The sequence below is a fragment of the Perognathus longimembris genome, chromosome 13, assembly GCF_023159225.1.
Source record: "Perognathus longimembris pacificus isolate PPM17 chromosome 13, ASM2315922v1, whole genome shotgun sequence".
NCBI classification, from domain to species: domain Eukaryota; kingdom Metazoa; phylum Chordata; class Mammalia; order Rodentia; family Heteromyidae; genus Perognathus; species Perognathus longimembris.
Genome location: NC_063173.1, coordinates 24,303,931 through 24,318,708, shown reverse-complemented (window position 1 = coordinate 24,318,708; position 14,778 = coordinate 24,303,931). Strand labels below are relative to the sequence as shown.

The window sequence follows — 14,778 nt, the reverse complement described above, 5'->3', positions numbered from 1 at the left end:
AAAAAGGTCACCTCTAGTAGCAGTATTCATAAGGTAGAACTGTTGGCTAAAACACCAGGAAAGCTAAAATAATAACAAAAGCAGCACAGAAAGAAGGCTGGAGTGATATATGAAGGACAAGATACAAGCCTTGAGGGCAGTACAGTCATGAACCATTCACTGCTGACTGAAGTGGAATCATTTTTAACTGCTTATTCTTGTTTAACCGATTCTTCCTTTGAAGACACTGTATTTTTAGGGTCTTCTGTATTTCTTGAATTAGTATTTAATATTCTGTAGGAGACTCAAATCTATTAATCTGTTGCACAGCTAAAGTTCTGCTGATTAAAAATAGAAAACAGCAGGCCATCTCTCCTTTTAAGAATGAAAGATATAGGCATGCAAATAGGTAGAAAGTTCTGAGAACTCAGTCCTTCGCAACTCTATGACCAGAGGCTATATTCCCTTCTCTTGTGACCTCTACACCTCAAGTGCTCTGGATTTGGCTTAAAAAAAAAAAAAAATCTCAGGATTGGGGCACTGGGAATGTGGCTTAATGGTAGAGTGCTTGCCTAACATGCACGAAGTCCCGGGTTCAATTCCTCAGCACCACATAAACAGAAAAAGCCGCAAGTGGCAATGTGGCTCAAGAGTGCTAGCCTTGAGCAAAAAGAAGCCAGGGACAGTGCCTCAGGCCCCGGGTCCAAGCCCAAGGAATTGCTTAAAAAAAAAAAAAAATCAGTGTTATTGGCCACTTTGGCTTAGTAACTCTAGTCTAGATCAGTGTTTTTCAATTGTGCTCTAAGGAGATGCTCTGAGGTAGAGGGAATGTTGAGTGAACTGGTGAAAGCTGACTCTACTAAACAGATCCACCACAGCATGCTGCTTTATATACTGGAGTTCCGACCGTTTAACTCTTAAAAAAATAGTAGGTCTGGGGCTGGGAATATGGCCTAGTGGTAAAGTGCTCACCTCATATACATGAAGGCCTGGGTTCAATTCCTCAGCACCACATATATAGAAAAGCTGGAAGTGGCACTGTGGCTCAAGTGGTAGTGCGTTATCCTTGAGCAAAAAGAAGCCAGAAACAGTGCTCAGGCCCTGAGTTAAAGCCCCAGGAATGGCAACAAAACAAAACAAAATAGTAGGTCTGGATACTGACCCACAAGTCTGAACTAATAGCTTGTCTGGAAACTATTTCAAAATCACTCACTGTGTTTTAGTGCCTTTTTAGCACTAGGGAATTAAACCGGGGCTTTCAGAATGCTTGGGGAAGGACTATCTCTCAGTTACATCCCCAGCTCCCAAAACACTCAAATTTTATATTTTTTGAAACTAGGTATTTGAATGGAAAACGTTAAATTTTTACATCTCCTCTCACCCTTATTTTACAGATGCTGAATTAAGTGTTTAAGGGTCAATGAACTATGTCGCCTTAATTTAGCCTGAAAACATCGGAGAATTTACGTATTTCCATATATTAATGGTCTATTTTTCACCATATGCCATTCACACTGGGCATGGCTAAAAGTACGTGTGGACTGGCTGGGGGGTACGGGGGCTAATAAGGCTTATTTATAAGAATGGCTGGACTGACAAGCAAGAAGCATGCAGCCACCAAGGTTTTTTTTTTTTACCGTAAGTAAAAGATGTACAGCACAGTTCCTAACGGGAAAGTATTTCAGTACAGTAGAGACTTCCATTTCCTTCACTCTGTTGAGGCAAGTCTGATCTTGGCTTTGGGCAAACCTTCAAATGTCTCTGTCTTAAGTGGAAAGGCAAGAATTCCTTTAGGCATATAGACTAAGGGTCGGGTCGCCTCTTCCCTGCTTCGGGAAAATAAAGGCAAACGGGAAGGCAAGCTTGGGGTTTCTGGAGACCGAGACAGCGGCACGGGGAAAAGGGGCCGAATGTGCACCGTCTCCGCGACCCCCGGGCCTGTCAGCTCCTCACCGCCCACCCACCACCATTCTTCGGTTTAAACTTACCAGGTAGAAACTAAAGCCTCCGACAGGGAGTAAGAAACCGAGGTGGATCGAACGGAGCTCCGCTCCGCTCCTTATAGCTGCGGCTGAGAAGAGGCTGAAACCCAGTGGCCACAGCCGTCGCCACCGCCTCTGTTACTGGGGGGTCTCGCCTCCATCGCTGGCTGCGAGGTCTCGGAGGGCACGTGACCGGAAGCACCAAGGCGGGCCCGATGTCACGTGACCACAGAGCGCGGCCGCCATGACACCTTCCGCTAGTTGCCTCCCTCCCCCACCGGTTCCCGCCTGTTTCGTTTCTTCTCTCCGGTCTCCAGTGGTGAGAGGTCCGAGGATCCGACCTGACCCATCATTTCACCGAGAGCTCCTTCGGTTCAGTTCAGTGGCGTATCTTCGGCCCGCGGAGGTCCACCGGCTGCAGGCCGTAGGGAGCGTAATTGCCACCGCGGCCTGAGGGGGGAGGGACCACGCGCAGGGCTGGGCGTAACCGGTCACGTGACGAGGAAGTGCCGTTAACAGCGCTGTACTGGCGTCCGTGGCGCTCCTGGATGACGTAACCAAGGAGGGGCGGATCAAGCGCGGAGCCTGAAGTTTGGGATCCAATCTCTGTGCCAGGTGAAGAGTTCCATCTCCTAACCCTGGGCGAGGGTGCGGCTCGCTGCGAATTGTCAGCTGTTTGACGAGGTATTGATGGGTCCTCGGGCTGCTGGTTTGTGCATCTGGCTTTGAAAACTTGGCTATCAGGTTCCTCTTCTCATTAAAGCTAATAGCAGTATTATAGTTACCGCTGTCGGAAAGGTTGTAGTTTTGCTAAGCGAGGAGCTTCATGTGGGCTTGAACTTTATTTTATTCATCTCTGTCTCCAAGTCTTAGAACAACTCAGGCTGTTGAGAGAATGAATGCATGAAAGTGAACCGCTACTTTTCTGAGATAAAGAGTTCTCATATCATTTTTTTTCCTGATCATTATAATGTTCATAGATCCCGTTATGGAAATAAAATTTCTTCCCTTGCATCATTTTGTTTCCATCTTTGTCTCGGGCTTCCCCTTCTCAGACCTTTCTGTATTTGGTTATTGTTGTCCTACCTGCTTCCCCCCTCCTTTTTTTTTTAAGGGTCAAACAGAAATGTGCTTTTTATCTGACTTGCACTGTAATCTGTCCATCACCTTTATAATAACAATAAAAATGCACGAAAAAATAAATAGAGGGCTGGGAATATGGCCTAGTGGCAAGAGCGCTTGCCTCGGATACATGAAGCCCTAAGTTCGATTCCCCAGCACTACATATATAGAAAACGGCCAGAAGTGGCGCTTTGGCTCAAGTGGCAGAGTGCTAGCCTTGAGCAAAGAGAAGCCAGGGACAGTGCTCAGGCCCTGAGTCCAAGGCCCAGGACTGGCAAAAAAAAAAAAAAGAAAAAAAGAAAAAAAGAAAAAATAAATAGAAATAACATAACAACTAAACCTGCTTCCCTTTTTGCTTTAGATAAAAGCTTATCATGTGTTAGTGCTATTTCTCTTAGGAGGTACCTCGTACTTATTCTGTCTGCTTGCTCAGGGATGGTGCTCTAACTTTTTTTTATTGTTGTTGTTTTTGTTGTTGTTCTAACGTTTGTTTGTTTTAAACGGGGCTTGACCTCTCCAGGCCTGCCTCCTGTCCCTGAGCTCCTTTTGCTCAAGACTAACACTCCACCTCTTGATCCACAGCTCCACTTCCTGCTTTTTCTGTGATTAATTGGAGATGAAAATCTCACAGACTTTCCTGCCCTTGCTGGCCTGGACGGACCTTGATCCTCAGATCTCAGCCTCCTGAGTAGCTAGGGTGTGAGCCACCGGCACCCAACTGTGCTCTAACTCTTAAACTGTAACTTCAGCCTGCCTTTATTGGTTATTTTGGAGATGGAATCTTGAAAACTTTCTCCCTCATGCTGACCTCGAACCATGGTCCTTCAGGTATTAGTCTCCTGAGTAGCTAGGATTATAGATATGAGCCACCAGCACCAGGTAGGGAAAAGGTTTCTTAGATTAGGAATTCTCAAATATTTTGAGCTTAGCCGTGTATTTTGTTTGTTCCTTGGAACAAACAAATACTGAGGACAGTATTACTAACAGAAAACAGACTATGTTATATGTATGCAAGAGAAATACACCGTAAGAACTGGAGATGTAGCTCAGCGGTCATGCACCACATACCTAACACATACAGTATTATATATGCTTAAAAATATTTACTATATTTTGTGGCCATGCAGTGATGTGTTTATATTTTCTTAGGCTTTGTTCTAGTGAAGAATACTGTGTCTGTTACAGAACAAGTTTTATCTTCTTGGATAAATGACTTTTGTGCCAGTGATACCAGAATCCTACAGCCATGTTCTTGCAGAGTTTGAATCATTGGATCCATTACTCTCAGTCCTGAGACTGGATTCCAGTCGTCTAAAGGTGAACTTCTTGATCCTTGTATTAGTTTCTTTCTTTCTTTCTCATTTATTTTTGGTTAGTAGTAAGGCTTGAACTCTGGGCCTGGGCGCTGTCCCTGAGCTCTTCAGCTCAAGGCTAGTGCTCCACCACTTTGAGCTACAGTGCTACTTCCAGCTTTCTGGTGGTTAATTGGAGATAAGCATCTCATGAACTTTCCTGCCTAGGCTGGCTTTGAGCCGCGATCTTCAGATTTCAGCCTCCTGAGTAGCTAGGATTACAGGTATGAGCCACTGGCACCTGGCTAGTTTCATTTTTATATTCACATTTGTATGTTCTTTCTATTACATTTGCCTCTGTGCTCCAATCTTTGTTTTGTGGAATCTTGGTGTTCTTATCTGTTTTTGCCATACCTTATATAGAAGTAGCATATTCTTTCTTGATTTTTTGATCTATTATTTAAATTATTTCCTAGCCATGATACTGATTACTTAATTTTTCTCCTATTGTCTGCTCTCAAAAAGTAATATAATTGTACTGAAGTTAAAGTAGTGTAAATGAGTATGCTTCATGACATTTTGAAAAACATGACCTACTGCAGTTATTTCAAACCAGGGAGTTTGATGCAGCTCTGTTTTAGGGGGCAAAGCAAGTATGAACTCTGTGGGAAGGAAGTACATGCTTTCTTCCAGCCTTGGATTCTTTTGATTAAATCTAAAAATAATGTAGTAGAGAACAAAGTAATAAAGCAATATAGTCAACAGTTTTGAGGATTGATAATTTAGATGTGTGTGTGTGTGTGTGTGTGTGTGTGTGTGTGTGTGTTTATATGTATATTTTGCTAGTCCTGGGCTTGAACTCAGGGTGTGGGCTCTGTCCCTGGGCATCTTTTGTGCTCCAGGCTAGCACTCTACCACTTGAGCCACAGCTCCATTTATGGCTTTTTCTGTTTATGTGGTACTGAGGAATTGAAACCAGGGCTTCATATATGCTAGGCAAGCACTCTACCACATTCCCAGACCAATTTAGAAATATTTGTAAGATTCAAGTGATTGAATAGATAGAAAAACAACAGTGGCTTATGCAAGCTTTTTGTAATCTCTTTATTGATTATGAGCTTGCTGGGCTTAGTGGTGATTGGTAATCTAATATTGTCACTGAATACATAGGCTCTCCATCTTTTCTGTTCTACCACATCCATTAATTAGGTTTCAGTCACAGTTGTAATACATGTATCATGACTCCTGTAAAAATATCTCCATTAGCTTTCTAAGCAAGATTGAGAGGGCCTACTAGACACTATGTTGAAAATGAACTGTACAACTTGTGGATGGGGATAGGAGGGAAAAACTGGGAGTGAGGGAAGGGGTAACATTGTCCAAAAAGAAATATATTCATTACCTGACTTATGTAATTGACACCCCTCTGTATATCATCTTTATAATAAAATTGTTTTAAAACAAAGCATTCAATTAAAAAAAAAAGAATGAGAAGGCCAAAGTAAACATTTTCGTTAGATTGCTTTTCATTTGGAAGTTAGAGCTTCCCAAGAAGCCCTCATCAGGCTGAGATTGAGTCACATGGCTGATCCTGACAGCAAGGGAAACTAAGAAAGTAAACAAAAAAAGTGAGTGCGGGCTGGGGATATGGCCTAGTGGCAAGAGTGCTTGCTTTGTATACAAAAAAAGTGAGGAAGTGAGAAATCTTCTGTGGTAGAAAGCAATGAAGTTGAAGGGTATTGACAACGGTTCTTAGCCAACCCACAACCTTTGTGGCAGGATATTTGGCATAGCATGGCAACCTGGTGGATCAAGAGAGAAATCAGGTATGGGAGGAGACATGGTAGCCCAGCAGACCTGTATCTGTGTCTTCTGAGGTCTAAGGCATATGGTCGTTTTGTGATGATCGTATAGAGTGAAATGATTAATGGGCTTGCTTTATCTCCTGATAATTTTCTTGGGTTTCCCCTGTTGTGGTCTGCATTGGAATGATCTAGCCAGATTACACAAAATATGAGTGGTCTAATAACAGAAAAAGTACTCACACAATTGAGCCTAGTCAGCCTTTTTAAGATTCAAGTAAAAGTTTAGAAACAGCGTTCTTTGTTTGGTATTTTTCAGAATTGTAGAATTAGGGGAAGAATGCCATTATATTGTATCCATCTCAACAGGGAGTGGAGTGGGGGAAGAAGGAACCTGAGCACAGATCCTCTGGATTTATTTCCAGGGGACTGTTTATTTGGTTACATGCTGTAATTGTCTCACCTTGCCTCTCCATGTTTTTAGTGTACAAGCATAGCTGTGTCTCGGAAATGGTTGGCACTGGGCAGTTCTGGAGGAGGACTCAATCTCATTCAGAAAGAAGGCTGGAAGCACAGACTTTTTCTTTCACACAGGGTAAGACCAAGGGCAACCCTGTCATACATTATGAGGAGTGTCTTTCATAAATGTGATTTTCTCCAATATAATAAATCACTTAGGATAAAAGAAGAATGTAAAACTTGAGATTTAAAAAATGTTTTTCCTTTCATGCCCTAGGAAGGTGCAATAGCTCAGATTGCCTGCTGTTCACATGATGATGATTATGTCGCTGTGGCTACCAGGTAAGAAACTGTTTTAAAAGTATCTGATCTTTCCAAATGCGTTTTAAGTTGGCAAGTGTGTTTGTTAGGGTGAGCAACCATTTCAGTTTGCCTATACTTTCCTCTGTTAGCATTAAACTATCTGTATGTTGGGAAACCTTTCTGTATCTATTCATTTAGTTGGACAATTGATCAACCTAATGTTTGTGAAAAATGTTAATTGAGGCAACAATACTTCAAAGGCCTTAAGAAAGGGAACAGAGATAATTTAGAACACTTAAGGTCTCCTATTTCACTGTTTTGTTGACTAAAACAAGGAAGTGAAGGCCTTGACGTTTTTACTTCCTTTTTCCTGTAGAACAGGAGTTTGCATATGTACTTACTGTAGTTGATATTGTGACACCATAAAATTGTATCTTCATCACTGCCAAAAATTTGCTTCCTGTGAACTCGATTTTTGCAGTCAAGGTCTTGTAGTTGTTTGGGAATTAAATCAAGAGCGTCGCGGAAAACCAGAACGAATTTATGTGTCTTCAGAACACAAAGGCCGAAAAGTTACAGCTCTCTGTTGGGATACAGCTGTTCTTAGAGTTTTCATAGGTGATCATGTGGGAAAAGTTTCTGCCATCAAACTCAACACTTCCAAACAAGCAAAGGTGAGGAACCACTCTAGTTTTCTGTGTATGTGCTGAGGGAAACCAATGTTCTTATCGAACTTTAAGTAAAAAACAAAACAAAACACAATTTTGTCTCCTTATTCCTTGGGGGTGACCTAAAGCCCAGATGTAGATTTTGTGAGATTTGTTTATAGTACTTGTGGTAGCCTATTATAGTCATTTTCTTCTTCTTTTTTTTTTTTTTTGGTGGTAGTAGTGCTTAAATTCAGAGCCTCACATACTAAGCTCTGCAGCTTAGTATTGCTCTACAGCTCTATTGCTCTACAGCTGAGCAATGCTTTTAGCCCTGGTAGCCTATTTTAGTTTGCTACTGTTGCATAATGGATTCAATAATTTGTACATAATCTATTCCAGTAGCCCCTAATTTATTTTTATGGTCATTCAAATATGAAGTACTCTTCAGTACTTAGCTATTAAGAAATAAAAGATCTCCATTTATTAGTTGGTGAATAAAATTTTAACTATAGAAATGGCACAAGTTCATGCTTCTGTTCTACTGGCCCTGTGTAAAGTAACATGGGTATAGGAATTTTTTCTCTCAGGATGGCTTCTTGCTACACTTACTCAGACATTCAGGTTACGCTAACAGGATGCTCTAGTCTGCTATCAAAAGAGGGCAGATCAACTTTACATGGTCTTGCTCCCCTAACACCATTGTATCAGAAGTGAAGAGTTGGGCTGGGAATATGGCCTAGTGGCAAGAGTGCTTGCCTCTTATACATGAAGCCCTGGGTTCGATTCCCCAGCACCACATATACAGAAAACGGCCAGAAGTGGTGCTGTGGCTCAAGTGGTAGAGTGCTAGCCTTGAACAAAAAAGAAGCCAGGGACAGTGCTCAGGCCCTGAGTCCAAGGCCCAAGACTGACCAAAAAAAAAAAAAAAAGAAAAAGAAAAAGTGAAGAGTTGGTGTGTGTGTGTGTGTGTGTGTGTGTGTGTGTGTGTGTGTGTGTCTGTGTTGCCAGTCATGGGGTTTAAACTCAGGACCTGAGCACTGTCCCTGAGCTTTTTCACTCAAGGCTAGTTTCTAACACTTGAGCCACAACTCTGCTTCTGGCTTTTTGGTGGCTAATTATTGGACATAAAAGTCTCATAGACTTTCCTGCCCTAACTTGCTTTGAACCACAATCCTCAGATCAGAAGGCTGAGTAGCTAGGATTAAGCAATGAACTACTAGTTCCTGGCAGGAATTTGTTTTTTTACTGATGTATTCCTATGTAGAATCGTGGCAGAAGATGCAATCTAGCTACTATTTGACTAAATTTTGCCCTAATAAATATATCAGAATAGTCTTCTAGCTTGGCCATCAGAACTCATCAGAGTTACCATTTGATTATATTTATATATATATATATATATTTATTTATTTATTTATTTTATTGTTTTATTTTTGGCCAGTCCTGGGGCTTGGACTCAGGGCCTGAGCACTGTCCCTGGCTTCTTTTTTGCTGAAGGCTAGCACTCTGCCACTTGAGCCACAGTGCCACTTCTGGCCGTTTTCTGTATATGTGGTGCTGGGGAATTGAACCCAGGGCCTCATGTACACTAGGCAAGCACTCTTGCCACTAGGCCATATCCCCAGCCCTCCTAATATATATATATATATATATATATATATATATGTATGTATTTATTTATATTTATTTATTTAAAAATTTATTTATTTATTTTTTGCCCAGTCTTGGGGCTTAAACTCAGGGCCTTAGCACTGTGCCTGGCTTCTTTTTGCTCAAGGCTAGCACTCTACCACTTGAGCTACAGCGCCACTTCCAGCTTTTCCTATATATGTGGTGCTGAGGAATCGAATCCAGGGCTTCATGTATATGAGGCGAGCACTTTGCCACTAGGCCATATTCCTAGCCCTCCTAATATATTTTAAGTCCAATATGTAATTGAAATCCTATACATTGCATAGACTTAATTTATATTTTTTCCAAAAGGAGTTGGACTTGTCAGTAGGTGAAAAATTCGTGTTTCAGAACTAGGTTTATCTTTCATATTCCCACCTGTATCATTGGGTAGTTACATACAAACAGAGCCTTAAATTTTTCTTTACTTATCTATCCCATTATTTCACAAATCTTTTAAATGAGTAAAACTTCCCCTAATGTTTGTAGGCAAATTCAATTTTGACATTTTAACTTTGATATCCAGGTTAATTCTATTTAAAAGGTGAAAAGGAGGAGATTATATGTAGATGAAGTAAACGTTATTTTCTTCTCTTGTCATTTTTAGGCTGCTGCAGCCTTTGTGATGTTTCCTGTTCAGACAATAACAACAGTTGACTCCTGTGTTGTACAATTAGATTATTTGGATGGGAGACTGCTTGTATCTTCACTTACTCGATCTTTCTTGTGTGACACTGAGAGGTATACTGACCAGATATGTAGAATTTTAGGGTCTTTAAAATTATCTAGCTCACACTCCCTCAATTAATTATACAGATATTAATAAGGAACCAGCTAATTGCAAGCTAATCTTCAGAAGTAGAGAGGAATTAGAGGAAATTTCAGGTAGCTCAGTGGGTAACTAAGACAAGTGTTTAATCAGCCCTATCATGAGGCTTAATGTAAGTGCCAGGAGAGAAAGTCAAAGGCCTGTTTCAATGTAGGGAAATCACAAGGCTTCCTTGATATTTATTGTTGTTATTTTTACAAATTGGTATGTACTTAATAGAATTTTACTGATGGATAAATTGTATGAGGAATTATTCAGAGCTTTGTGAATCTGACAGCTATTTCACCAAAATCTCAAGAATAGAACCACAGGTACAATTAATGGTACTAGAGTACATCAGAGGTAGTTATGAAGTGTCAAAATAGAATAGGAAGTAACTTGAAATGTGTACCCTGCCTGTATCACTGTGTCAGTGTTCCTCAGTTATTTTCATTGCCTCAAACTTTATACTGGACTTTTTTTCCCCCTACAATGGCCCTGGCTAATTTATTTCTTAGGATAATCCCATCTTCAAAACCTGTTAGGGAAAATTTTGAGCATACACAAAACAAAGAGTTGTATAATGAACCCTGTACACATTTCAGAGTTGTAGCTAGATTAGGTTGCAGAAAGAGAAGGTCTCTTTTTTTTGTTTGTTATGGGGCTTACACTAAGGGCCCAGGCATTGTCCCTGAGCTTTTTTGCTCTGGCTCATGCTCTACCACTTTGAGCCATAGCACCACTTCTGATTTTCTGGTGGTTAATTGGAGATAAGAGTGTCATGGACTTGCCTGCCCAGCCTCCTGAGTAGGCTACAAGTGTGAGCCACTGGTATTGGGCTAAGAGAGGGTCTTTTTCAGTTAGCTAGAATTCAACTTGAGAATGGTGGATCGTACATTAATTAAAATTTTGTAGTGTTATTATTATTAGTAGTATTTATTTTACTCTATGTTCTCACCTGCTGAGCAGCAGTTTTTGAAAAAACATTGGGACTGCAGCTGGGTGTTGGTGACTCAAGCAGGGCACCAGTGGCTCATACCTGCAGTCTTGGTTACTCAGGATGGCTAATAGCAGCGGAGAGAAGCCAGCCTATGCAGAAGACTCCAAAAACTTCTTATTTCCAAGTAAAGGAGCAAAAAAGCTGGAAGTTGAGGTGTGGCGCAAGTGTTAGAGTCCCAGTCTTGAGTAACATAGCTAAGCAAGAACATGAGGTCTTGAGTTTAGGGCCTAGTTCTGGTGGGTGCATACACACGCATACATGTACCCACACACGTAGAATTGGTGCTGCAGTATTAGGATGAACTTGCTTCTTTTGCTACCAAGTCTATCTTAACAGAATTTCCCCTCCCCCTAATTTTATAACAATATTGTTAATAAACAAGGTGAATTTTTGAAGGGACTAGAAAAAACAGAAACAAAGAACAATTGTGTAGTGGGGAGAATATTGGATAATGGGACCTGACAATATGATTTTTAGTCTTGGTTCTACCCCTATTTAAACCTTGCCAAGTGCCAGTTTTTATATCCAGAATGTAGAGAGAGCTTTAAGAATTACCTGAGATAACATTTAAAAAAAAAAAGCTTAACTTCATGCCTGTCACATATGATTTGTTTGAAAATGTAAAAAATATGTTTAATGAGATATACAAAAAAGAATGAATTGACTATATTCTTCAGCAAGCATTAACTGTGCTCTAGATTCTTAGCAATGTATTATGTACTATACTAAATAAACAAGAATATACTTTATTTCCAAAATAAGGGATATAAGAAATACAACTGTAATATCTTATTTTGCCCGATGTACATTTCAAAGTATTTTCACATCTGTAGCCTCACGGTAAAGCAGATACTATATTTTTTCACGAAGCAAACAAGTACAAGGAAATTTATTATATTATCTAAACTAATATAGTAATCTGTGCTATATCATTCCCCAAGAAAAGAGATTGAGTGTATAAGCTAAGCAAAGTGGATGTATCTAAGATCCTGAGGTTAAAGCTAACCTGGTTACACAGTGAGACCCTGTCTCAAAGTAAGAGAGAGAAAGAGAGAGAGAGGAAAAGAGAAAGATAGGAAAGAAAGAAGGGAAGAAAGGCAAAAAGGATCAAGAAAAAAAGTTTATGGGGGACTATAATGTACTGGCTTTCTGTTTGCCAGACACTGTATTTCATATTGGGAATTCAAATGAAAAGGAGTAAAAAATGGCCTTTGTTCTGAAAAGTTGTCGTCTGCTGTTCACATAGACATAATAGGAGCCACTTATGTGGTGAGTGCTGTGAAAGTAGGAGGCATGTAAACTGGGTACTTGTGTCTCACACTTACAATCCTAGCTACTCAGGAGGTAGAGATTTCGAGTATTGAAATTTTAAGCCACCAGCCTGGGCAGGAAAGATCTGTGAGATTCTGTCTCCAAAATAACCAGGAAAAAGCAAGACTGGAAATGTGGCTCAAGTGGTAGATCAGTAGACAAGCAAGCAAGTATAGCAAGTGTGAGGTCCTGAGTTCAAGTTTTAGTACTGTCAAAAAAAAAAAGAACAAAGACAAGGAATTCAGTATGTAGGAGTTAAGTTTCTAAGGAAGAATGATAGAGGCAAGTCATGAAGAATACAGAACAGAAGTTTTTAGCAACAGGCAAACTAGTTTTCAGCTCCTGTATTCCCAGGAGCGTATCTGACTCACATAATCCTAAAGGAACAGAATGTTCTAAGTTACAGTTTCAGAAGGACCTGGCATTTTGAAGAAAGCAAGGAGTTTATTGGGTGTTTGCAGTGAGGGAGTGGCTTGGAGACAGAATTGGAAAGACAGATTAATAGCTTCCATAGAAAGCCCAAAGATCTGTGTACTGTTCAAAATGACTTGGGAAGCAACCAGTAGTATGAAGTGGTTTAGTAGCACTCACCTCTTAAATCTGAAATAGGCCTTCCCATTAATTCTAAGCCTCTCATCCTATGGATAAAAATACCCTGAGTACTATATTGTGAAGAGATTTACTTCCTGTCACAGAAATAGTAACCCAGGGCTGGGGATATGGCCTAGTGGCAAGAGTGCTTGCCTCTTATATATGAAGCCCTGGGTTCGATTCCTCAGCACCACATATATACAAAAAGGCCAGAAGTGGTGCTGTGGCTCAAGTGGCAGAGTGGTAGCCCTGAGGAAAAAGAAGCCAGGGACAGTGCTCAGGCCCTGACTCCAAGCCCCAGGACTGGCAAAAAAAAAAAGAAAAGAAAAAAGTGACCCAGTCAGTGGCTTAAGTTACTTAGTATATTACTAATAGGACCAAGGAAGAGGACATTTCAGATGGCATTATCATAGCCATGCTGACTTACAGGTTTATTGATTTTTACACTTGGTCAGTAATCATACTTTATTTTTTCTGGATATTAGAGAAAAGTTTTGGAGAATTGGAAACAAGGAAAGAGATGGAGAATATGGAGCTTGTTTCTTCCCTGGAAGATGTTCTGGGAACCAGCAACCTCTGATATATTGTGCTCGTCCTGGCTCTAGGATGTGGGAAGTGAACTTTGATGGGGACGTTATGAGTACCCATCAGTTCAAGAAACTCCTCTCATTGCCACCTCTCCCTGTGATTACTCCAAGGTAATCATCTACATGGGTGGTTGTATTTGAGAACTTTATATGGAGGGGTTAAGTTAAAATCTCTTATATTCTGTATGTGTTAAAGATTTTATTATGCCTTTTAAGAGTAGGTTTTTTTGCTGGGGCTGTGAGTGCTAGAGTTTGAACTCAGGGCTTTGGACTTCCTGGGCTAATAGTTTGTTACTTGAGGTGTACCTCCAACCCAGCTTTTAGCTGGTTAGTTTGGAAATAGGGTCTAATGAACTTTTTTGCCGAGGCTACCCTCAAACCATAATTCTCCAGATCTCAGCTTCCTTAGTAGTTAGGCATGAGCTACTAATGCCCAGCTGAGCATTTTTATCAACAACTACAATAAACCCTTCAGAAGTCTTTAATTAATTATCTTTTTATGCCTAAAGGGAATTGAATCGGGAAAGATGCAGTTAGGCTCTTGAATTTGCTTTGGAGGTGAACTTGTCATTTTATTGGGAAAATTATAGTTTTATATTGTGATTAAATCATTAGAGATTTGTTTGTCTTCTAGATCAGAACCTCAGTATGATCATATGGTTGGGTCCACCCAGTCTTTGTCATTCCCTAAACTCTTGCATTTTAGGTAAGTTTCTCCTGTGTTTTTTCTCTCTGTTCTCACTCAGAGGTCTTCTGAGTGAGTGCTGTGTATGAATTACATTACAACCAGTTAGGTTAAATTTTTCCTTTTTTTTTTTTTTTTGGTGATGCTGCAACCCAAGTCAATTCTCAGCAAGGGCTGTACCACTGAGCCTTACTCCAAATCTACCCTAGCTTCTCCTAGCATCTGTGTGTTTTTTGTTGTTGTTGAGACAAGGTCTCCTTGTATTGTCCATTCTGTCCTCAAATTCCTGCAGTCAAGCAGTCCTCCCACCTTAGCCTATCATGTATCTGGAACTTTAGACACATGCTGCCACACCCAGCTCCCATGAACTTTTTTCCTTTTTTTGAGATAGGTTCTTGATCTGTAGCCCAGGCTTGCCTGAAACTCACAATCCTCCTGTCTCTGTCTTCTGAGTGCTGGTATCATAGTCACGAACCTGCTTAGCTTTTTGCTAAATTATTTTTGAAAAGTTAGGAAAAGATAATTGTTACATGAAG

The 14,778-nt window shown here is 40.5% G+C and overlaps 2 protein-coding genes across 4 annotated transcripts in view; one reads left to right on the top strand and one right to left on the bottom strand.

Annotated features, from left to right (window-relative positions):
* The window catches only part of Gtf2h1 (general transcription factor IIH subunit 1), a 34,090-nt gene extending 31,882 nt beyond the window's left edge, over window positions 1-2,208 (bottom strand). Inside the window, exon 1 of the mRNA XM_048361504.1 lies at window positions 1,968-2,208. The gene's annotated coding sequence lies outside the window, so the exon portion shown is untranslated. The remainder of the gene's footprint in view (window positions 1-1,967) is intronic.
* Window positions 2,209-2,507: 299 nt separating this feature from the next.
* Hps5 (HPS5 biogenesis of lysosomal organelles complex 2 subunit 2) overlaps window positions 2,508-14,778 on the top strand; it is a 32,620-nt gene continuing 20,349 nt past the window's right edge. Inside the window, exons 1-8 of one of the 3 annotated variants that reach the window (XM_048361497.1) lie at window positions 2,508-2,645; window positions 4,233-4,400; window positions 6,662-6,772; window positions 6,914-6,978; window positions 7,421-7,613; window positions 9,868-10,001; window positions 13,456-13,668; window positions 14,192-14,263. In XM_048361497.1, the coding sequence (XP_048217454.1) occupies window positions 4,293-4,400; window positions 6,662-6,772; window positions 6,914-6,978; window positions 7,421-7,613; window positions 9,868-10,001; window positions 13,456-13,668; window positions 14,192-14,263 (896 nt within the window). In that variant the 5' untranslated portion in view covers window positions 2,508-2,645; window positions 4,233-4,292. Of the gene's footprint in view, window positions 2,646-4,232; window positions 4,401-6,661; window positions 6,773-6,913; window positions 6,979-7,420; window positions 7,614-9,867; window positions 10,002-13,455; window positions 13,669-14,191; window positions 14,264-14,778 lie in introns of those variants that run through there. The other 2 variants (XM_048361498.1, XM_048361499.1) reach the window with 2 other exon arrangements.